The 25,390-nt window shown below is 40.7% G+C and overlaps 1 protein-coding gene across 2 annotated transcripts; it reads right to left on the bottom strand.

Annotated features, from left to right (window-relative positions):
- osmr (oncostatin M receptor) lies at positions 1 to 25,390 on the bottom strand. Of its 2 annotated transcripts, none has more exons than XM_066712160.1 (18): positions 25,173 to 25,390; positions 19,856 to 19,983; positions 16,507 to 16,670; positions 15,976 to 16,129; positions 15,489 to 15,755; positions 14,558 to 14,666; positions 13,732 to 13,880; positions 12,767 to 12,903; positions 12,512 to 12,674; positions 11,516 to 11,583; positions 11,187 to 11,394; positions 10,758 to 10,943; positions 10,263 to 10,364; positions 8,737 to 8,880; positions 8,134 to 8,286; positions 7,631 to 7,724; positions 1,605 to 1,689; positions 1 to 1,092 (listed from the first exon to the last, which is right to left on the bottom strand). In XM_066712160.1, the coding sequence occupies exons 2-18, from the start codon at positions 19,947 to 19,949 to the stop codon at positions 727 to 729; spliced, it is 2,643 nt and encodes an 880-aa protein (XP_066568257.1). In that variant the 5' UTR covers positions 19,950 to 19,983; positions 25,173 to 25,390; the 3' UTR covers positions 1 to 726. The 2 variants fall into 2 exon arrangements, with proteins under 2 accessions (XP_066568257.1, XP_066568259.1); XM_066712162.1 differs by having other exon boundaries at positions 11,187 to 11,382; positions 25,173 to 25,389.

Here is a 25,390-nt window from a genome sequence, read left to right on the forward strand (position 1 = left end):
TCTTATACAAGATTCTGGAACATGAGATCAGATTCTTAGATATTCTCTAAAGAGTCACTTGCATCACTCACTAAAACATATTCTAGATAGGAACTATAGCCACCATGTTATTTAATATAACCCATTCTATAGGTTTCATTCATCACTTTGATCACCGGGGAAAAAAGCATCTCGTGAGGTTTCCTGTTGTTGCTGCCATTCTAAAAGATTGCTTCAGCAACTGTCACCCCCCATATCGATGATGCTTGTGAAACCATGCATTTCTAAATACCTTAGCCCTATGTTTTTGTAAAACAGTACTTGTAACCACAGAACTGGTGAGTGATAAGGGTCTATACTCTGACCACACCTAACTGGAAATGTTTGCCTAATCTTACTACAAAAAAATACAAGTCATGCCTAGATGGTTACTGTGTGTTGAAATGGGTTTACATTTGCCTTGTTTTTAGCCCTATTGATATTTACTTGGTTGACACCTTTATGGAAGGCATGTACAATATATAAATAAATACGACTGCATTATTAACTCACCAGAAAACGTTAAAATGTCAGTGCAGACTCAATTCAGGGTGAAGTAAAAGCGAAAGATACTCTTTGCCCTAACGTAACTGTAACATAACTGAGAGGCACAACACAGTGAACAGAACAATAGCCATGTCAAGCACTAGCGAGGGTCCGTACATTCAGTCATACAGCAAAATTACAGCGCATAAATAAAGCCCAATTTCACAGAGTGATGCCATCAGATGCAATATAGTCCATGTTGTGAATGAGTGGGTTTGTCTGGCATCTGGGATCGGCCATTTGTGTCTCACTGGAGGCAGGGAAAGTGCAATGGCTGTGGTCTTCCTTCACCGGGGCCTCTGAAATGTATGTGAGGTTGCTGAAGTCCGTCTCTTGGTTGTTGCAGTCTGTGTGTGAACTCTGCGAACAGTGGGACCGCACCAGGTGTGGGATAGAGCGGTAGAGGTTTTCGGAGGACGAATACACTGATGCAGACATTAAGAGCACGCTTTCCTGCTTGGGATCCAAGATCTCTAGCTTAGAAAACGGAGGCTCCTTCATCTCCTCAGCCTGGGTTTTGCGGCTAGCCTGTGAAAATTTGAAACGTGCGTCTTTTTTGAATGTTGGCACTTGGCAGGGACAAAAAACCTCTCCCGTGAAAGGATTTGCCCTAACCCCAAGAAACAAATCAAACAAATTTTAACTGTTCCATCCAAAATATCAAAATAACTTTTTTTCTTTCCCATACAGATACACTAAGCATTAACACAGTATTATTAAAACCAAATGAAGGATAACTGACTTGGTTACACAGCGTTCTCTTCTGTTATTCTATTCTAATGTCTCAACACTGGTCCCTCAGAGACACAGCCTATTTTCTTTTTATAGGTGTCTTGAAATCATCACCTGCTTTACACTCTAAAAGGAGCTAAATTGGGACCAATTAAGTAAATCATTGGTTCCATTAACTAAGTAAGAGCTGGCCCTGGGTTGGTCAAATACTATTCTAACAGAAGCTGCTTTGCTTGGCACAGTTCCTGAGACCTCCTAAGGTAGCTCAATTGTTTTGAAGAGGTGGCAAGATTAATCAGTGAGCTTACCTCAAAGAGAGAGTGGTCCAGTTTAAGAGATTTGATATCCATTCGCACAGGCACCCCAAAGAAGTCCATCATTAGATCCTTTAATCTGGAGAAGAGAGGATACTTCTGATAGCTAAACCGCAACACAGGCTATCACCTCAGATAAGAGACTGGCTTGGGACTAGTCTTGTTGTATGTTTTGCAGTTCAGAGAGGAGTAACTAGACTAACTCCAGGACTGAAGGGATGTATTTGGATAGACTAAAGATACTGTATCTCTTCAGCCTAGAACAGAGAAGACTCAGGGGACTTGATCCAGGTATTCCAGGCATTTCTGGAGCACTAAAACCCCATTCACATATATTGGGCCTGCCCTGGGCTGCCTCAAATTTAGTCCATCTTTTTTTCTGACCCCGTTCACAGTTGAGGTTTTAGGAGACCTAAGTGCGTTCACATATGCAGCTGAAAAGGAGACCCAAATGAAATGCATGCCGGGAATTAAACAAATCTGCTCAAACAAACCAGTTACACATGATATTAGGTCTGCTTACAGGCGTATGCGATGTATTTATATACTCAACCAAAAAAATAAATGTCCCTTTTACAGGACAAAATCCAAATAAACAATGAATGAACATGCACCTGTGGAACGGTCGTTAAGACACTCACAGCTTACAGATGGTAGGCAATTAAGGTCACAATTATAAAGACTTAGGACACTAAAGAGACCTTTCTACTGACTCTGAAAAACACCAAAATAAAGATGCCCAGGGTCCTGCTCATCTGCGTGAACGTGTCTTAGGCATGCTGCAAGGAGTTCCCAGGACTGCAGATGTGGCATGGGCAATAAACTGCAATGTCCGTACTGTGAGACACCTAAGACAGCGCTACAGGGAGACAGGAAGGACAACTGATCGTCCTCGCAGTGGCAGACCACGTGTAACAACACCTGCACAGGATCGGTACATCCGAATTTCACATCTGCGGGACAGGTACAGGACGGCAACAACAACTGCCCGAGTTACACCAGGAACGCACAATCCCTCCATCAGTGCTCGGACTGTCCACAATAGACTGAGAGAGGCTGGACTGAGGGCTTGTAGGCCTGTTGTAAGGCAGGTCATTACCAGACATCACCGGCAACAATGTCGCCTATGAGCACAAACCCACCTGCGCTGGACGTGATTTCCTGCAGGACAGGAATGTCAGTGTGCTGCCATGGCCAGCGAAGAGCCCGGATCTCAATCCCATTGAGCACATCTGGGACCTGCTGGATTGGAGGGTGATCCAACAGGTCCCCCCAGAAATGTCCGGAAACTTGCAAGTGCTTTGGTCGAAGAAAGAGTGGGGTAACATCTCACAGCAAGAACTGGCAAATCTGGTGCAGTCCATGAGGAGGAGATGGACTGCAGGACTTAATGCAGCTGGTGGCCAGACCAGATACTGACTGTGACTTTTGATATTGACCCCCCCTTTGTTCAGGGACACATTATTCCATTTCTGTTAGTCACATGACTGTGAAATTTGTTCAGTTTATGTCTTAGTTGTTGAATCTTTTTATGTTCATACAAATATTTACACGTTAAGTTTGCTGAAAATAAAAGCTGTTGAAAGTGAGAGGATGTTTCTTTTTTTGCAGAGTATATTATATATATATATATATATATATATACACATATACACATATGCACATATGCACATATATATATATATATATATATATATATTGACCAGTTCTATATTTTCTTTTAAATAATCTTAACCCTTTGCAGCTGAAGCTTTCTAATATAATTTAAAAATATATGACAAGACGTCGGTTCTCAGTATTTATTCTCCTCGGAAAAATGTGCAACCTTTTCACTTGATTCCACTTCATTTATTGTCATATTGTTTATGATCTTTACATTTTTGTTTCCTTTTTACTTGGTCGGGCGAGTGATTGATAGCCATCGAAAGAAGCCTTCTGTGATGCTTCTATAGTTATATCCTAATAGACAGCAGCACTCGTACACTTCCTTCGGTTTCTTTTATAACTTCATCTTCCATCCACATTGTAAACAGCGCTTTAAAGTTCTGCATTGTCCCAGTCTTTGACTCCAAAGCCGGCATTTGTAATTGTACTACTCAGCTCAATATGATTGCATGTCAGATTGCACGGTAAACAGCTGGTCCCGTTTTTAAAATGCATTGATTTTAATGGAAACCTGCTTTGGTTGAATTGATATTGTTTTAATGCACAATTCGGTTAAGTGAATAAAGTTACTTGGTCCCATTAAATCTCACAATGCATTTTAATTCTGATAATTGAATACTGTTAAATTTCAGACTTCAATCATACTTAGAAGAAATATCAACAGAAAGCTTACTAGCTACACACTTTATTTTCCTTGACCCAGTAGTTTGAACTGTTTTCATTATAACTCATTACCTATACTTTATTTATTTATATAAGATGTGATCTAGTAAAATGTATCAGTACATTTAAGGCTAGATCAATGAAATTCAAACAATGTTACCAGGTACCAAATGAGTATGATGGGCTCTCGTGTGTGTGTTTCTTATGTTCTCAAAAGGTAACCTTGTCATCTTTTTTGAAAGGAGGAACAATCTAAAAAATAGTCTTTTATACCGTTATGGCTGAATGCTTTACTTTCAACACACAAAGGCAAAAAATGAAACTGCTGAAACTGATCAGTTGAAAGGGTTCTGAAAATGTATATTTCAGCAGCCCAGTCAGATATTACTCGGAAACCCTGTTAACTCTGCAGAGTACATGATTTTGTGTTCTTCTACTTCAGTACTAGCAAGACTTCTAGACTGAAACAGGCGCACGATGCTCTCTTCCCAAGATGCAATTCTGTCACCCTGCGCGTCTTTTGTAGCACCAGCCTGATCTTGAGGACCGTGACCGAATAGGCACAGGAAACAGACTTCATGCTGATTCAGACAGCAGTTTTGTGACCTGAGCCAGATTGTAGAAGCTATTTGGGGAATTAATCATGGAGGACGATGAGAAATGCAGCCGCTTCTTCTTCAAAAAAACGAAGGAGAGGCGGCCTGCAATGTCCTCCATGATCGACTCCTCGGGGCAAGAGGTGGAGGGCAGAGAGGCTGTTGAGACAGTGGTGCGGGATTTCTACAGGGAGTTGTACGACCAGAAGGTGGTGGATCAAAATCTGATCCATCACTTTCTGTCCCTGTTGGAGTCCCGCAATGAGGGGGACGAGGAGGAGGAGGAGGATCCAGAGATCACCACCACTGAACTCTCCCAGGTGATAAAGAGTCTTAACTCTGGAAGGACACCGGGTCCCGATGGGATCCCTGCTGAGTTCTATAAGATCTTTTGGGAGGTGCTTAAGGAAGATCTGGGCCAGGTCCTGGGGTCGATGTACAGAGAGGGCAGATTGGCCCCTTCGATGAAGAAAAGTATCCTCTCCCTTCTTCACAAGAAGGGAGATCCAAAAGATCTGAGGAACTGGCGGCCAGTCAGCCTCCTGTGCACCGACTACAAGATACTGGCCAAAGCACTGACGCTCCGGCTGCAGCGGCCACTCCCTCAAGTCGTGGGTCCCGACCAGGTCTGTGGTGCCCGGGGGAGATCGGCGGCCGACAACGCCATGCTGCTCAGGGATGTCGTGGCCTACTCGAACGAGAGAGGGCTTCCCCTGGTCCTAATCAGCTTGGACCAGGAGAAAGCCTTCGACAGAGTGGGCCACGAATACCTGCAGCTCGTTATGGAGAGGATGGGTCTCGCTCTTGGCCTGAGGAAGTGGGTGAAGATCATCTACAGCGGCCTAAGCAGCAGGGTCCTTGTGAACCGCCACCTGACCGAACCATTTCCGGTCAGGTCGGGGGTCCGGCAGGGTTGTCCCCTGTCGGCCCTGCTGTACGTCCTCTGCTTGGAGCCGTTCATGCAGGCGATCCGCCGGGACGTCCGGGTGACAGGTTTCCATCTCCCGGGTTCCGGCGGAGAGCAACTGAAGGCCCTGGCCTATATGGACGACGTGGCCGTGGTCTGCACGGACGCTCCGTCCGTGGCCAGGGTCGAGGAACTGCTGGACGGCTTCTGCAGGGCGACGGGGGCCGCTGTGAACAAGGCCAAGAGCGAGGTCTACCTCTCCAGGGCATGGCCTGTCGGCCGGGGCCCGCCGACCGTGTTCCCTGTGAAGCCGTTTATCAAGGTTCTGGGGATCACGATCGACGGGACCAACACGGGCACCCGGAGCTGGGAGGAGGCCATAGCAAAGGTCCAAAAGAAGATCCACGGCTGGAGCACAAGGACCTTGACGATGGCTGGTAAGGTGCTGGTCGTAAAGGCCATCCTCTTCCCGATACTCCTCTACGTAGGAATGATCTTCCCCCCAGACAAGGGTATCGCAAAACTAGTGACCCGAATTATATTTCGGTTTGTCTGGGGGAGCAAAATGGAGAGGCTGAAAAGAGTGCAGATGGTGAAGGGTACCCTGGATGGAGGCAGGGGGGTCCCGGACGTTGTGCGGCTGATAAAGGCGCAGGGGCTGGCCTATGTGGTTAAGAACATCCAGGCTGCTGGCAAGAAGGTGAGTTTCATGAACCGCTTTTATTTTGCCAGCAGCCTGAGACCATTCGGCCTCTGCGCCATGGACAACACCAGGCCGCACTCGTGGGATCCCCCGCCGTTCTACAGGGTGCTCCGAGCCTTTGCGCTCGAAGTAGGCCTCCATAAAGTCGTGCTGGCCTCCTGGGATTATAAGACCATCTGTAGTCAGATGAGATCTGCCCAGGAGACCAGCCGGATAGAAGATTTCCCTCCCGAAACCTGCCGGTTTATCTGGGCTAACGCTACGCACGTTTGCCTCACGAACACGCAGAAAGATGTCTCCTGGATGGCTGTGAGTCGGTGTCTCCCCACCCGAGTGTTCATGCACAGAAGGGGCATAGCTCCTTATGACACCTGCCCTTATAAGGGTTGCTTGGGGAAGGAGACGGAGGCTCACATATTTAGTGAGTGCCCCTCCGCCCACAGGGTCTGGCTCCTGTTTTCTCCGTTCCTCCACAGGTTCGCCGTTCCTGCGCGGGCGACCGCCCAGCAGATCCTATACGGTCCGGCAAGGGGAATTTCAACATCAACCCTGAGGTGCTGGTGGCGTGTCGTCTGCGCAGTGAAGCAGGCACTGTGGGAGGGACGGAACATCTGTTTGTTTAATAAGCAGGAGCTGGACCCGATCGTCATCGCGCGGAGGGGCATGGTGTTTGTAAAAGACTACGTCAATCTGGAGGTCCATCAGAGGGGCAAGGAGGAAGCCTTTAAGAACTGGCGTATACAAGATCTGGGGGAGCTCAGGATCCCATGATGGGACCCACCTCCGGGGACGGTTAGTTCCCCCTGCTGGAGCCCGAGTCCAAGATCTTTTAAAGATCTTTTAAAGATTTTATGAATGATTGTTTTTAAAAGAAGATTTTAAATAACAAATCTTAATTGTTTTTAAAGATTTAGTTGTTTTTAAATCACATTGTTTAGGGTTTTTATGTATAGTTTTGTTATATTTTGTTGTCAGATACATTGACCGTTTTTTGGTTTAATTTAAAATGCATTGGACTTTTTTTGTTTGTTTTTTATTTTTTCCTTTTTAATTGTTTTTTTAATTTGTTCAATGCATTTTCAGTTATTTTCAATGTATCTGACTCTTTTGTTGGTGTGCAATTTTTTGCTTTTATCACGTTTTGTTTATTTGATTTGAGCACGTTTATTTTAAAGTTTATTGTTTTAGTTTGGTTAAAAATCACAAGATTTTAAAAATTTTAAGTGATTTTAAGGATTGATATGTCAATGTTTTTAATCATAAGTATTAAAAATTGAATTGTTTTTATTGATGAAAAGAAAATACTAAATCCAATAAAATAGTATTTGGGGAATTAAAAAATACCAGACCACATCCAAAACACAGCACGGTGATCCAGTTCTAGCTTGTTGCATTCAGGGCATTTTCAAACTGATTTGTATAGAAAGAGGGGAAACAAAAGGTTTATCTGCATTTATATATACAAACAATCAATCCAATGACTTACAGTTTTCTGTTTGGCCACGTAAGACGAATCAAAAGGACAACAAGCAGGACTGGGATTAGAATTGATGCCAGCAGTATGATTATGTAGTAAGCCACTATGGAAAGCAAAAGACAAACAAAAGAATAGTACCCAGACACTCAGCATTCAGTAATCACCACTGTCATGTCTAAACCTAATCTGATTCTAATTAGCTTCTTTAACCTATATATGCATATTTCTCAGTCTTGGGAATAGTCATATAGAGGCAATTTTCTTAAGGCATCATTGACCCTTTCTAATTAAAAAACATAACAGTTTAGTCAGATACATTTATTATTTGTATATCGCAGTATTCCAGTGGTTCAGTGTAGTAAAGCATTGTGAGGGTATGTTGAACATATAGATAACCACTGCAAATATATGGTAAAAAACATGTTACAAATGAAAAACACCAATGGTAAATGTAGCATGGAAAACTTCCAGAAGGATTGTTGCCAATTATGCGTGTGGCAATATGCACTCACATGTTTTGCGTGTGTTTACAAGGGTACTGCCTGGTGGACCAATTCCTGCCACACTGAAAGCAGCCACACTGAAGTTGTAATGGTTTTCTGCTTCCAGTCCATGGATGGTGAAAGTCTTTGTGCTTGAGTCATCAATGGAGATGTTAAACAACTCTGAAATAATCAAATAAAATACCATTGTCATGTAAGTAGGTCTTTCAGTATTCTTTTCTCTTGACGAGTTTTTTTAAATGTATTTATTTATTTATTTATTTATTAAAGACCTCTAATATTGTTGCATCTATTTATGTAATACCTGCAATTTATTTTTACTACCAAAATTAACATCCTCGTAACCCATATTTTCAGACCCCTGCTACTTGGACATAAGTGTTGATCTTTCACGGACACCAGAAAATACTTTTCTTTGGAGGGAATTCTTAATGCAACAAATACATTGTCACATTGGGGGCTAATACCACTGGGATCTTTCAACATGAATAATCGACACTGTGATAGAGTTGCTCAGTGCATTGCAAAATGGAGAGCTCTGATACAATGAAGGCTGTTGACTTGTTCAACTGTAGCCTGGTGATTGTCAATGCTGTAACGGAGGCTGCCCACCTGCTTTATCTGTGTTCTGTACAGTGATCAGATAGCCTTGGATGAAGCCCGTGTGGTTCTCGCGGTTTTCTGGGAAAGTCCACACCAGGGTGACAGAGGAGTACGTCACTTCTCCCTGAGTCACATCTGGACGCAACTTGGGGGCTACAGGGCACAAAGAAAAGAAGCACTCTGAAATCCCTTTACTAGTGTTTTACAACCAGTTATCTTGCTTTCCATTGAAAAACAAAATAGTCATGTTTTGATGACCTTCCTTATCTTACACTGATGAAAACGGTCCTCATCTAATTTCTAATTGTCATAATTTGAAAGGGAACAATGAGTGAGTTTCAATACTTGGTGGCAAATCCTTTGCAGTCAATGACTGCCTGAAGTCTGGAACCCATAGACATCACCAGATGCTGGGTTTCTTCCCTGGTGATGCTCTGCTAGCCCTGTACTGCAGCCGTCTTTAGATCCTGCTTGTTCTTGGGGCATTTGACCTTTAGTTTTGCTCTAGAAAAATGTCAACAATCAAGAGAAGACTTCACCAGAGTAAATACAGAGGGTTTACCACAAGATATAAACAGGAAGACTAGATTACAATTTGCCAAAAAAACATCTATAGAACAACATCCTATGGACAGATGAAACAGATCCACCAGAATGATGGGAAGAGAAGAGTATGGAGAACGGAAGGAACTGCTCATGATCCAAAGCAAACCACCTCATCTGTGAAGCATGTTATGGCATGGGCATGTATGGCTGCCAAGGGAACTGGTTCCCTTGTGTTTATTGATGATGTGACTGCTGACAAAAGCAGCAGGATGAATTCTGAAGTGTTTAGGGCTATATTATCTGCTCAGATTCAGCCAAATGCTTCAAAACTCATTGGACGGCACTTCACAGTGCAGATGGACAATGACCCGAAGTATCCTGTGAAAGCAACCAAAGACTAAGGTGAAGAAGTGGAATGTTCTGCAATGGCCAAGTCAATCACCTGACCTGAATCCAACTGAGCAGCATTTCACTTGCTGAAGGCAAAACTGAAGGCAAAACGAGCAGGAACTAAAGACAGCTGCAGTGCAGGCCTGGCAGAGCATCACCAGGGAAGAAACCCAGCATCTGGTGATGTCTATGGGTTACAGACTTCAGGCAGTCATTGCCTGCAAAGGATTTGCAACCAAGAATTGAAACTCACAATTTAATTTATGATTATGTTAATTTGTCCAATTATTATTATTTCTTGGCAGACGCCCTTGTCCAGGGCGACAATTACTTTTGAGCCCCTAAAGTTGGGGGGACACCTATAAAAATGGGTGTAATTCCTATACCATTCTCAATTTGGATGTAACTACCCTCAAATTAAAGTCTACACTTAAAGCACATCTTAACTGTTTCCTTTCAAATCCACTGTGGTGGTGTACAGAGCCAAAATGATGGCAATTGTGTCACTGTCCAAATATTTATGGACCTAACTGTATATATATTTATAAAAAAGAGGAAGCCATTCAGTCTATTATTCTCTTTATCATTACCACACTTACCCAGCTCAGTTGAATAGCCAGTCTTTCTTTCCAACAGCCAATCACCATCTGACTTGCATCCATAGACACTGAAGGTATACCGCTGCCCAGGCCTGAAGTTGCCTGTGGAACAGCATTCAAAGTTAAGAATTCCAGTCCGATCAAATATTGCTTTTCTACAGCTCCCTCACTTCCCCTCAGTGAACACAAGGCTATCAGGATGTAAACTAAGGGGCAAAGGCCAGAAGACAAAGGCATATGCCTCAAGAGTGTGTGGCTGGCTGTGTGGCTTCTGTTTTGCATGAGATTACACTAGACATTTGACCACATTCTCTGCATTTGCACTTAGGATATGCATCTTGTAAACAGATGCATCCCCAAAAGACTTCCATTCCTATGGAATCTACATGCAGACAGACACAGAGGGTGAGATTGAGACGTTGTGGCAGAACAGCAATTCACACTACCAAGCAGTTACGCAGTGTTAAATATGAAGGGATGTCCATTTAACACTACCTGATGTAATGAAAGCAGATGTATTTTCTACTGGAAACTTCCTCCACTGCAGGACACTACACGGTGATCCGAGTACCTCACACCACTGCACAGTATAGCCACAAGTGACCCATTCTTTCTGCTGCCATTCCACAATGAATCCTTCACGACTGCCGTGGATTCTCTGGGGCTCAATGCTGCTCTCATCTACAGGGAAAACAGGGAGGTTAACTTCTGCCATGTTAAAATGCCACAAAATGGAACAAAACTGTGCATTTGAAATTGATATAAGACTGTATGGAATTCAACTGTGTGTAGAAATTGTTTTCCAGGCTCTCACAGAGCAGAATAGGGAGAAATGTATAGGGAGTATGTCGCTGCTCTTGAGTTCAGCGTATTGAATTGAGTCGAGTTGTCTATCTGCTCTGGAGAGTCGTAGATCACACTCACCTCTCCCCGACACAGAGGGGATAATTATTTGTGAGGGGGGGGAAGATCCTACGCTATCGACAGCTGTGACATTAATCAGGCAGGTTCCGTTGCCGATGGTAATCTCCGTCTGCGTCTCGTTGGCAGAGACTTCTGTCTGCTGCCCTTCCCAGGTAACTTTGTAATAACTGATGGGTCCACTGGATTCAAAGTTGTACTGAAAGAAAAGCTTCAATGCTATATGAATGCCTTCTGAGTGCACAACCAGATTCCTGGTTTTGTTAATTGAAAAGAGGCCATAGGGGCATGGTTTACTTAAAGAAAACCTCAAATATCATGTGACAAGCTACCTTCCACAGCAGAATGATGTTCTGTCCCTCAGCAACTGGGCTGATTTGCCTCCAGAGGTCAGGCCCCCCTGAGGGAATGGAAAAGACACAAGAAAAGGGGTTTAATATAATTTTGATGTCTCTGTGGTGGTCCCAAAGTCAGACACGCAAGAACAAGGGCAGCAAGGCTTCAAAACCGGAACATTTAATGTCTTCCCAAAGATCCAGAACAAAACCAGTGTAGTCACTGCACCACACTAAGTAATCCATAACAGACAGGTGTTAATCTCTACCAGGCTCTCTCTTACTAAGGCCCTTGAACCAGCTTTTATACTTTTGGCCACTTAGCCCCACCCTCTAGATCCAACCATTAAAAAATAGGAGTAACAGTAGAAAACCCAAACCCATCATAGAACCCCAAAACACATGTTACCAAAAATAGGTTTCAAAATAAACTTATAACAAAAAGTGATATTCAATTCAAACCCAAAATCCAAAACCATAAGCAAAGGGAACAACACTGCAAACAATATTGACCCCCTCCCCATGTCAATAGTAAGGCGACTCAGGTTTATAAAATCCCCTGTCAAGATGGCCTCTGTAACCTCTCTTCTACTTTCCCAAGATGGCTGCTCCACAGCCCCACCCCAGGTAAGCCTTTGTTTGGAAGGTCTGTTCTTTCCCAAACACCTTAACAAAGGGATGGGCCTACTCCATCACAGTCCCCTTCCCTCATTCTCTTATTTTCTTGTAGAGTGTAGATAAACTAATCAAAAACCAGTCTGACCTGTGCCCCCTCAAATATCAGATTGTGAAGCAAATTAAGAAGTGGCTTGTGTTAGGTGCTGCACAGTGGCTTAAATGCCAAATGAGATGCATTAATGGGTTTCAAAGTACAAATGGGAGTAAAATGATTCATTGACAAAATTGCAAAGGAGCACATGACCTCTGGTACAAAGGGGTAAGTGCCATATTGTTTTTGGTCAAAACAATGAATTTGAATGTTTTCAAACTGACAGTCAGGTTTAGTTGTGAAATGTATAGGTGAACTCCATTCACTCCACTTCCAGAAATGCTGGGCAGCAGCACATCTGACACTCGCGTTGTAAAGTGTGTATGGATGAAGTCCGTCAATCAAACCATGATAGACACCGGTAGACTTCCCTTCAAAGGTGTAATTCTGCAAAAAATAAGGCAAACAGAAGATGCTGGTATACATGTGAGGGAAATATTCCAATTAGACCATTTGAGGACATATTAAATGCCATTTACCATTGGATTCCTTAGATTATTTGTTATGATTTGACAAATGAGACGAATAGATGAGAAATTCCCTTTCAGAGTCCAGGAGATGTTCACAGACCTAGGTGTAGAAGTTTTTGACAATATTGTTGGGCTTACTGGAAACACTGTCAAGACAGAAAAGCCACAAATTAACAGTTAACTCAGAACTCCATAATAATCATAATTATCATAATAATCCTTATCAATTCTGTAAATGCAACAATAATCAGATTTTTCTTAATTTCATAGGAAAAAAAACAGATCATCCATTAAGAAAAAGCTACAGAGCTAATGTCATCACTGGCAACAAACAAGCTGTGGGGAACAGAAAGGAGCTTTAAAATATGACAAATTATTGCTAGTTAACTAACTGTTCCCGGAGAAACAAACCCAAATTCAGACAATGGTTCTCAGGGAGCAAAAAACGGAAGTAAAATTGCACCACCATTCTTGATGAAGAATTATAAACTTATGCTGGCAGGACCATTATATTATTATTATAATTATTTGTTTCTTAGCAGATGCCCTTGTCCAGCAATACAAAGTGCAATAATACAGTGCAGTTCAAAGCATAATGCAATTTACAATCTTCTATACGAGATATACAGTTAACAATATATAAGGTCTTACATCCTGGATTGTAAAAGCTGATAAGTGCAGACAAGATGTTAAGTCACAGTTAAGAGCTGAGGGAAATGGAGCATAGGGGATATCAATATATATATATATTTTCATATCCCCTATGCTCCATTTCCCTCAGCTCTTAACTGTATATGTATATATATATATATATATATATATATTCCCTTCAGCATTTTTCAATGACTGTCAGAACTGTATCCGCTGGTAGAGTATGTGAAATTAAGAATTTTTGCCCCAGGAGCTTTTAAATTTAAAGCAGGCAAATTATGCCCCATGAAGAAAGTCCTACCAAATAACAGACTTATATTTACCCTTCTTAGTGATGTCCATGGTAAGACTTCCAGTTGCATCTGCCTGTTTATTTTCCAGAGCGATTGTGACTGTAATATTGTACACTAGCTGACCAGGAATAACATCAAAGCCACAGAATGAACTGACACACTTTTTCTTGGGGAAATACCTACACAGAAAGGTGGGGAGACAATTTAATTAATTATTTCAAGTTGCTCAAGTTATTGGAGGAAATAAGTGAGGCGAGAGAGGAGAGGAATTCTTCATGTGATCATGTTTTTAGGTTTATATCATCCCTCCTCTGTGTCTCATTTACACAAAGGCCAATATTAGTATTATTATGATTATTATTTATTTCTTAGCAGATGCCCTTGTCCAGGGCGACTTACAAAAGCCAAATGAAATCTCTGGCCACAAAATATTAGTAGATATTTACTCCTAACACAGATACTTAAAGGTGTGCCTGTAAATCTGTCTGTCAATTTACAAAACAACTTAATTTCCATGATTCTCTCTGACTGATTTTGTAAGAGCCTTTCAGGAATTAGAAAACCTCCATCAGATTTCCCCAAAGGCTCATTTTCGCTACACTAAGGATACACAACCGATATGCTTCTTTCAGCCCTATGGCTATTCCTGTGAGTCTTCTGTCAACTCTCTCAGCACTTGACTATGACTTTTTTCTTTGCTATGGATTTCCATGCATTGTGTCATGCTTTAATATATACTTCTCCATGATTTACCATTGCTTTTTACCTTCTACTTTTGGTTTTACTGTGGTATGCTGAATGCAAAACATTTTAAGGGCCGATTTCTATTAATGCTGTCATCTGTACTCGGACTCACCCTTGAATAAAGGAATTTTCACATTTGTCAAGCAGCATGCCTAGGTTACAATTCACTGTCCATAAATCTCTTGTTTCGCAGTTTACATTTTGTGGTTCTTCTGGTGGATCTGTTAACAGAGATAGGCAGCAGTTAAAGGGGACATTACTTTTAATCTTTGCAAAAGAAACCTTAAGCAACATATATCTACTATGGTGTGTGTATAGATAGATATATAGATAGATACACTGCCTTGCAAAAGTATTCAGACTCTCTAACAGTTTTCACACTTGCTTTAAAGATTGCTGTCATGACCCTTTGAAGTGGAAATTAATGTGTTACACAAACAACTTACTCCACACAAAAACAAAAATAAATTATTAAATACAGGATCAATATTAAATAAAAATGGAAAAGTCATGATTGCGTAAGTATTTAAACCTTTTGGTGTGGCAAACCGAAATCAATGCTGGTGCACAAAATGACCTTAACCTCTGTCTGTGTGCAGTAATAGTGGTTCCCATGATTTCAGAATAAAAACTCCTGCCTCTGTGAGGTTCCTTAGTCAGGTAGTGAATTTCAAGAAAAAGGAGGAAACTGGATGCCACAGTGAGACCAATGACAATTTTGAAAGCGCTACTGAGTTCAATGGCTGAGATGGGAGAAAATTTGCATCAGTCAACAATATCATAACACTTCACAAAACTAGCCTGTATGCCAGGGTGGCAAGATGGAAGCCATTGCTAAAAATAAGTTTGCAACAAAGCACCTGAGTGACCCTGCAAATATGACAAGATCTATTTGGTACTTTTTGGTCTAAATACCAAGAGTTACGTTTGTGATTTCAAACTGGGACACGGGAGGAAGGGTCTGACTACTTTTGCAAGGTACTGTATACATATGTTCTATGATAATTTGGATGATTTAGATTTTAATTTTAAAAAGTCCTTACCGAAAACATATACAGAATTGAGCCGCCGATGACCAGCTGAGTCCTTGCAATCCTGAAAATCTCCTTTACAATGTGAGGATTTCAGATTATCCATTTTGATGGCTTTAGTTTTATTATTAATATTTATCAGGGGCAATGCTGTTTTGCGGTATTTTATTTCAGTGACAGTAGCTCCTTGGCTTGGTATACAGCAAATATACGCCGTTGATCCTATTTTGAATGCTTTCACAATTGGGTACAGTTGTGGTTTCTCCTTGGCCTTATTTCCTTCATAACAGGACAGTTACGAAACAGACAAACAAACAAACAAAACAGAACATTAATACACATTAATACAGATTTTTACAGACATGTTTAATATTGAAGTTGTTCAGAATGTGCAAAAACGTGGGTTGTGTCTTAAGAACACTATTAAAAGTCTAATAGCAATTGGCCTTTGCCTGCTCAAGCAGCATCTTTCTAGATTAAAGGAGACAGGGAATCTTACCCAGCACAGTTTTCCATGGGCTCCAACTGCTCCACGTGTTGTTTAAAAAACTTCGAATCCTCATAGAATGATCCGTACATTCAAGAGGGAGCTCTGACCACCACTTCCACATGAAGACTGTCTCATTTGTCTTATGTATCACACTAACGTTACTCTTAAAAAAATAAAAACATAAAAGGTAATAGTAATAAAGTTCTAAGTTCTACAGTAAAATTCTTAAAGATGTTTTAGTGTTACATTTTGATGTTACAGGTTGATGTAAAGCAGTATTTCTGCAGGTTCAGGTAAAGGGTTTCTGTTTAAAGTCTGTGGTGTATGGTGTACTGATTGAGTTGGATTAATAGTAAATGTGATTAATAAGGGTGTTCCTTGTGGGCTTCTACAGGTTTGATTTATTCCTGACAAGTGATCGGCTTCTGAGTCATGGGTGCTTTCAATGAGTCTTCAGGGCAGAGGGAGTACCTGGACAGTAGTTGTATTGGATGAATACACAAATCAACAACAACAAAAAATAGCTTTGTGTTAACTTACAGTCTGGATTACGGCCCTGTTTTCCGTCCGGCCAACCTGAATCTCAAAGGTTATGTTGAACTCATCCTCCAAGATCGCAGAGGTGAGATTCCACTTCACAACCAGTGTCTGAGCAGCGCTGTCTTTGTCGAGTCCAATAATGTGTGGTGTGAAGGGGTCTAGGGCTGACAGACAAGTACCATTTACCAACTTAACAGAACGCACAGCAAGAAACCTTTGGATAACAGCTTTGTGTTAAACATTGATCATGACCAGAGCACAACTGTCACATAAACGGACATAAACAGAAAAAACAGTGCCAGCCGAATAAACACGCTCTTGGAGTTATACAGGGTTCAATGCACAAAGACAGATGCTGATACACTGTGAAACCCATGAGACACATTCCCCAGAGTATGTGCAAGTATTATTGCTAAAAAGGGAAGGTGTTTTGCTGGCAAACTTGGTGGTGCAATAACATAAAAACATGAAGGTAAATACATATTCATAGGAATCAATTTTCTATTCTGATTGAGGTCATTCAGATGCCGAAGACGCATAGGTGGCTGTACTAAACAAAGGCTGTGTGTTGAGGAAGGGGGCTGAATGTTGCCTGAGGAGAATAGTAATTTCAGTGCTTGATGAAAGGATTAGAGATAATGGCAGGGCGGCGTGGATGGGCTGTTCTGTAGGTCAGGAAATATGTTGGGAAATCTTGGTTATGGACTATTACTACTTTTTAAATTGCGTGGTTTCTTTCGTATATATACACCGACCACCTGTCTAATATTGTGTAGTTCCCCCTTTTACCGCCAAAACAGCCCTGACCCGTCGAGGCATGGACTCTGAAGGTGTTCTGTGGTATCTGGCACCAAGACGTTAGTTGCGAGGTTGGGCCTCCATGGATCGGACTTGTTTGTCCAGCACATCCCACAGATGCTCGATTGGATTGAGATCTGGGGAATTTGGAGGCCAAGTCAACACCTTGAACTCGTGATTCATCAGACCTTGTCAAAGTCGCTCAGATCTTTACGCTTGCCCATTTTTCCTGTATATACACCGATCAGCCATAACATTATGACCACTGACAGGTGAAGTGAATAACACTGATAATCTCGTTATCATGGCACCTGTCAGTGGGTGGGATATATTAGGCACCAAGTGAACATTTTGTCCTCAAAGTTGATGTGTTAGAAGCAGGAAAAATTGTGATGGCTAGACGACTGGGTCAGAGCATCTCCAAAACTGCACTCTTGTGGGGTGTTCCCGGTCTGCAGTGGTCAGTACCTATCAAAAGTGGTCCAAGGAAGGAAAAGCGGTGAACCAGCAACAGGGTCATGGGCGGCCAAGGCTCATTGATGCACGTGGGGAGTGAAGGCTGGCCCGTGTGGTCCGATCCAACAGACGAGCTACTGTAGCTCAAATTGCTGAAAAAGTTAATGCTGGTTCTGATAGAAAGGTGTCAGAACACACAGTGCATCGCAGTTTGTTGCGTATGGGGCTGCGTAGCCGCAGACCAGTCAGGGTGCTCATGCTATACCCTGTCCACTGCCGAAAGTGCCTACAATGGGCACGTGAGCATCAGAACTAGACCATGGAGCAATGGAAGAAGGTGGCCTGGTCAGATGAATCACTCGAGCATCTGTGAGATATGCTAGACAAAAAAGTCCGATCCATGGAGGCCCCACCTCGCATCTTACAGGACTTCAAGGATCTGCTTCAAGGAAAGCTTTATGTACTAATAAAACTTAAAGTTGATTTGTAAGTAATTGTATTGCCGAGAGGGAACGCAAATATTAAAAAAATACATATGAAATATTGTTATTTTGCAACAAAACAGCTGTCCCTACTGTTGCAGTTTTTATGAATAATACATAATGAATCACCAGAAATTATATATAGTTATATAGTATATGTGTTATTAAACCTTACCGACTCACAGGGCGTGGACACCAGCGATCTTACTGCACATTTCAGATTGAAAGGAAGAATGTGGCCGAGATAAACTGTTTAAGTGGAGAATGAACTAGTAAGATGTGACCCATGAAATAAATAGGACACATTTCACTTGACCCTGCCTGTGCCATAGTGGGGGTGTTTTCTCATTTAGGTAAGGGAGTGGTTGACTCTTGTAACGACTGAATAAAGTAATTATTGAAAACCACAGCACTACTTACTGACTTGCCGTTTGCAATCAGGACACATTTCTTAGCTTTTCAACCGCTGATGCAGTTCACTGTATTTTGTCTGAGTTTCCAGTGTAAAACCACAGTATACATCAGGGATGACCAACCCTGCTCCTTCAGACCCCACAGTTCCCAATGGCAGACCTCCCTCTCCATTCCAGTAAATATCATGAGGATTTTGCATTTGTTTATTTAACCTATTGCATATCCTATTAAGTGTATCCTTCATGTATGTGCAGCTTGCTGTTTTAAATGCTGGCTTCTGTTCAAGTACTTTAACCATAAAGAACTGTTTAGCGGGTTGTGAATTCCACCACCAATGCCCTAAGCACCACATGAACCAATATTTTTCACACAGCTGTACATCTGCACTACATTTTTTGTGGGGGGTTAGGGATTAATATTTTTTTCTGTTGGTGCTCTAGGGACCTTACTAATTGTTCCCTCTGAACGAAACGATCAGCAGCTTTTAGAAATGAATAGGCCACACTTCCTGAAATGTCCTTAGATTTTAAAACTTAAGTCGCCTGATATGCAATTCGTATATATAGTTTAATAATATCTATCCCAGTATCTTGGCTAGAAGAACAAACAATCCTAAAAAGCCTGAAACGACTAATCATCTAACAACAGCTTGTTTCCTTTGTGGCTCCCCCCTGTACTTGATGCAAACTGAACATCCCACACAGTAGACCTAACATCCCACTCCTGATTCACTGAGTCCACCGACTCATGAGCGGTAAACTGTTAGCAAATAAAATTTGCGTGACATTGTGTAAACCACATATGGAAAAAGTACCAGCTAAGCTATAATTACAGAGTACAGTAGCATCTGGCAATGTGTAGCCAACAGCAATAACAACAACAAATGTACTTTCAGTGAGAAGAAGTACTTTTTTAAATCCAAAACTGATATTATAGATTTGATATGATAGCTTCTCCTGAACCTCTTCTTATCTTGTGCTGGAATCATTATTGTTGATATCCTTAGTAAATCTATAAATTACATGAATAAGTCATGGCATTAAAAGGTTGTACAAAAATAAAAGCTCACATAGAGGCTGGGAAAACTGTTTATCAAAGAAGAAGTAATTTTAATGTGCATCACTTTGCTTTTCATAGTGATGCTTTTACACTCTATAGAGAGCCAGTAGTGGACAACATAATTAATAAGGGCTTGTTACCTGCATGTTGACAGCATCCTTCCTGAAGCCCCAAGAGAGAAAAGGTCACTAGGAGAAACTCCACATGGATTATCTTTCCCATTCTCCCATACATGCTTTACAAATGTATGCTCCTATTGGCTGCTTTCCTAAAATCAAAAAGAAAAATGTCACAAATATCTCAGTGAGTAAAAAAATGAATTACTTTCTCAGAATTAACACCTGCTTGGCATCTTGGTTTTCTGCATATCAATCAATCTATACATTCAACAATTCACCACATTAGCTATGTCCGTTATCTGCCTGGCTGAGGTACACTGAGCTATGCTCCTACTGTCATATTGTTCTCTGGAATGAGGTTCTGCAACTCAACATCTCTGCATGAATCTTGCTATGATCATTCACACTTTATCAGTTGGTGTGTTGTAGTGAATGTCTAGTTAATAAGACTTTATATTTCATATCTTTATATTTTTCTTCACTCTGTTCAAGTTGCATTAGTCTTTTACCCATTTTGTACCTGTTTGATATACTATGTGTGCATTACTAAACGTTTAGTGGGTATAAATACTCTAACATCCCCTAACAGGAATCCCATAAGAAAGATCAAATGTAACATTCTTTGGAAATAAATATGTAAAGGTGTCTTGTATGGAATTCAAAATGAGTTTTGATCCCTACATATGTGATCTGTATATTATTATTATTATTATTATTATTATTATTATTATTATTATTATTATTATTATTATTAACAGGAATCACAGGCTTTTTTGGTATAACGAAGATATTTATGATTTTCTCTTTTTACCTATTCCTAATTACAACAAATACATATAGCGAAAATGGTTGTATTGCTAGGCATACAGTGGGGGAAAAAAGTATTTGATCCCCTGCTGATTTTGTACGTTTGCCCACTGACAAAGACTGACTCGTTACCTGTATGAAAGACACCTGTCCACAGAAGCAATCAATCAATCAGATTCCAAACTCTCCACCATGGCCAAGACCAAAGAGCTGTCCAAGGATGTCAGGGACAAGATTGTAGACCTACACAAGGCTGGAATGGGCTACAAGACCATCGCCAAGCAGCTTGGTGAGAAGGTGACAACAGTTGGTGCGATTATTCGCAAATGGAAGAAACACAAAATAACTGTCAGTCTCCCTTGGTCTGGGGCTCCATGCAAGATCTCACCTCATGGAGTTTCAATGATCATGAGAACGGTGAGGAATCAGCCCAGAACTACACGGGAGGATCTTGTTAATGATCTCAAGGCAGCTGGGACCATAGTCAACAAGAAAACAATTGGTAACACATTACGCCGTGAAGGACTGAAATCCTGCAGCGCCCGCAAGGTCCCCCTGCTCAAGAAAGCACATGTACAGGCCCGTCTGAAGTTTGCCAATGAACATCTGAATGATTCAGAGGAGAACTGGGTGAAAGTGTTGCGGTCAGATGAGACCAAAATCAAGTGATTTGGCATCAACTCAACTCGCCGTGTTTGGAGGAGGAGGAATGACCCCAAGAACACCATCCCCACCGTCAAACATGGAGGTGGAAACATTATGCTTTGGGGGTGTTTTTCTGCTAAGGGGACAGGACAACTCCACCGCATCAAAGGGACGATGGACGGGGCCATGTACCGTCAAATCTTGGGTGAGAACCTCCTTCCCTCAGCCAGGGCATTGAAAATGGGTTGTGGATGGGTATTCCAGCATGACAATGACCCAAAACACACAGACAAGGCAACAAAGGAGTGGCTCAAGAAGAAGCACATTAAGGTCCTGGAGTGGCCTAGCCAGTCTCCAGACCTTAATCCCATAGAAAATCTGTGGAGGGAGCTGAAGGTTCGAGTTGCCAAATGTCAGCCTCGAAACCTTAATGACTTGGAGAGGATCTGCAAAGAGGAGTGGGACAAAATCCCTCCTGAGATGTGTGCAAACCTGGTGGCCAACTACAAGAAACATCTGACCTCTGTGATTGCCAACAAGGGTTTTGCCACCAAGTATTAAGTCGAAGGGGTCAAATACTTATTTCCCTCATTAACATGCAAATGCGTTTTTCTGGATTTTTTTGTTGTTATTCTGTCTCTCACTGTTAAAATACACCTACCATTAAAATTATAGACTGATCATTTCTTTGTCAGTGGGCAAACGTACAAAATCAGCAGGGGATCAAATACTTTTTTCCCCCACTGTATGTGAGTAATATGTGTTTACATAACATTAAGATACTGTTTTTCTGTACCTCATCCGATAATGACCATTCATGGTTGACAAAAAATGTGTCTGTTTTCAGCCATATCATTTAAGTTGCATAATAGTGATTTCCAGAGAATACTGCAAGCCTGTAATCTGCTTTCAAACGAAATGAGGAAACAAACCATTCTGATTATATTTTGTGAAGTTATTGTTTGGATATAATCAGCAACATGTATTTCAATAAGTACCATTCATATCAACAACATGGTGTAAGATCAAAAATCTTCTTTCCCTTTTATGTATTTGGCTCAGCTTTCAAAATCTGCTTTTTTATTGCTGTGATTTTAGCAAAGGCTCTTAAACAGAGAAAATAGTTCCAAACATCCTGTCAGTTTAGTAAAAACGGGAGTTCTATCTATATAATTCTGCATGTTGTCTTGTATGATATTCCTTCTCATGGTAGCTGATACAGCAATTCAAATATATATATTGCTATCCGTCTGGTAATAGTCCAATAACAGCATGCAAAAGGTGCAATGGTTATTTCTTTATGTTAAATGAATGGTTTTATCCCAGTCAATAACCATCAACTGTGACTTTATAAGGATATTCTGTCATTTCAAACATAATTCATGAAAAGGTTAAAAGGAAAGTTACTGCACTGTTCCCAGTAAGTATCCTGCCCCACATTTCTACATTATATTCCAGTTCCATTGAAGCTTGAATTCTTGCCAGTACAAAAAGCCTTTTCTAAACACCCTCAGGAATAGCATGCATATTGCTTAACATTGTCAACATGTGCATACAGGTTTGTCAAAGTGCGTTACTGGTATAGAACTGCTGGCAGCAGTGGGTTATAATTGTTTTCATTCCTTGTAAGATCTGTATTTAGTCTCCTGTAAGTAAATTACATTTTCAAAATAATATCTCAAGTTACACATCCCAGGTCATTACTATTCTCCACAGCAGTAGGATGCAAAGTAAAGACAGATTATTATTATTATTATTATTATTATTATTATTATTACTATTTTATACATGTATTAATGTATTTACTTGACTGACTAATATCATTATCCTAGGGGACTTATTGGCATTAAAAGAATCATAGTACTGTCAATACTATGAGTCATATTACCATAGTATGACTGACTGTTATTACATCATATTACATTGAAACATATTGCAATACTATGAATTGCATTATTATGCATACTATAAAAGTGCAATTTTAATGTTTAATTTACAATGTTATTCTTTAGTTATTCTTGTGTTTTTACACAACAACAAAACATGTATAAACAAAAAAATCCTGCACAGAAAAAGGTTAAAAATAAATATATCTCCATTGTATTTCCTATAGATGTGGACACAATAATAATGACCTAGCAAAAATAAAAGCGCAGTCTGATTTTGCACCCAGTTTATTCATTTCCTTTACAATTTATTCACAGTGTAATAAACATAAAAATCAATAATGGAGCGGTTGATCTCTGGAGAGATCTGAAAATGGCTGTGCACTGACGCTCCCCATCCAACCTGATGGAGCTTGAGAGGTCCTGCAAAGACGAATGGGAGAAACCGCCCAAAAATAGGTGTGCCAAGCTTGTAGCATCATACTCGAAAAGACCTGAGGCTGTAATTGGTGCCAAAGGTGCTTCAACAAAGTATTGAGCAAAGGCTGTGAATACTTATGTACATGTGCTTTTTTTGTTTTTTATTTTTAATAAATTTGCAAAGATTTCAAACAAACTTCTTTCATATTGTCATTATGGGGTATTGTTTGTAGAATTTTGAGGAAAATAATGAATTTTATCCATTTTGGAATAAGGCTGTAACATAACAAAATGTGGAAAAAGTGAAGCGCTGTGAATACTTTCCGGATGCACTGTATATGTCTGTGTGAATAGTCTTCGTACTGGGACGGCTGACCGACTACAGTGAACCACATGATACAAAGATATTCCTGCAAACAATCAATTTTAGTAAACTTTACCATCACTTTAAAATTGAATAATAAGCCAATGACAGCTGACAGTTGGCAAGACTTACGGTTTCTCAAAGCTGCTAAAACAATCAAGTAAAAACAAAACAAAAACAAAACTGCTTGTACAGTTAATTTCCATTATTGTCAAACTTGATCTGTGATATAAACTAATTTCCTTCCTTCCCTGTTTATTGATCTGATAGTGGATTTCAACATTTCACATTACTTTCAAAGCACTCTATCAATTTCCATTATCCATATCTGGATCTAACCACCTGTTATGAAAATAATGAGCTACAATTAAGTGCACAGATTGCAACAGTTGATGTTACAAAGATCTGACATCTAGATTGTATTAATGGATTGTTTAATAGCTTTATTTTCATATACAGAAAACTATGTCCTTAGACATCTTGTGCTTTTTGTTTTATTAGTGGCCTATTTAAAAAGTGATTTAAAGTTACTAGAAGTTCACTTTCTGAAATCAGGATTTGTATAAATCGTTATGTTCATTAATTATTATTATTATTATTATTATTATTATTATTATTATTATTATTATTGTTGTTGTTGTTGTTGTTTTTTGTTGTTATTGTTAGTTGACTTAAGAGTTTTCACAAGAAACATTTCCAAACCATTACAAAGTGCAGTAAATACACATCCTATTACGCGCAGTGTTCTGTCATGTGGTTGTGTGGAGAACTGTGGTAGGCATGGGAGAGGAAGTTACAGTACAATTATACTTTAGCCCACTTTGAAACGTTATGTAACACACATACGAGTACATATATTGTAAAACAAATATATAAATGTACAGTATATAAGAGTCTGGCTGAATATATATAGTTCCATAATCAGCATAATCAACCTCTCGCAAGTACCTCTTCTGTTCTTATTCAATGGCATGTACATTGTATCTCATATTGTGCCAGTACACAAACATCTGTAGTTACCACAGTTATCATACCATAGCTATCAGTGAAAAGGACAAGAACACACGTCTCCTTGCTAATGTTATGTGTTAGAAATCTGGGACCCAATGCGTAAAGCCCTATTAAGTATATTCACCCGAATGAGTAACTCTCGCAACATCATTCTATAGTTAAAGCATTCATCACGACACAAAATAACCCAACTAAGTATGCGTACCTGCTTTGACAGCTGTCAGCGTGGACCACAGAGCAGCGACACGGTCTCTGTCCAGCTGTGCGCGTTTTTGCGCTTTTGCGCTTTTGGTTTCCAGAGCAGAGCTGCGCACGGAATCAGCAGGGGCGCGTCTGTCCTGTTACTCAACAACCGCGACCAAGTGGAGGAGGGAAGACGTGCGCTTTAACACACGGGTTGGAGCAAATCGTAACTGGCTTCCA

Source organism: Amia ocellicauda, chromosome 8 (genome assembly GCF_036373705.1).
Source record: "Amia ocellicauda isolate fAmiCal2 chromosome 8, fAmiCal2.hap1, whole genome shotgun sequence".
Classification (NCBI taxonomy): domain Eukaryota; kingdom Metazoa; phylum Chordata; class Actinopteri; order Amiiformes; family Amiidae; genus Amia; species Amia ocellicauda.

Coding starts and splice junctions, on each gene's coding strand:
- osmr (XM_066712160.1), bottom strand. CDS start 19,949: ATGTATGGGAGAATGGGAAAGATAATCCATGTGGAGTTTCTCCTAGTG. Junction 14,667..15,488: donor CAATTCTGTATATGTTTTCG/GTAAGGACTTTT, acceptor CTCTGTTAACAG/ATCCACCAGAAGAACCACAA. Junction 12,675..12,766: donor ATAATCTAAGGAATCCAATG/GTAAATGGCATT, acceptor TATTTTTTGCAG/AATTACACCTTTGAAGGGAA.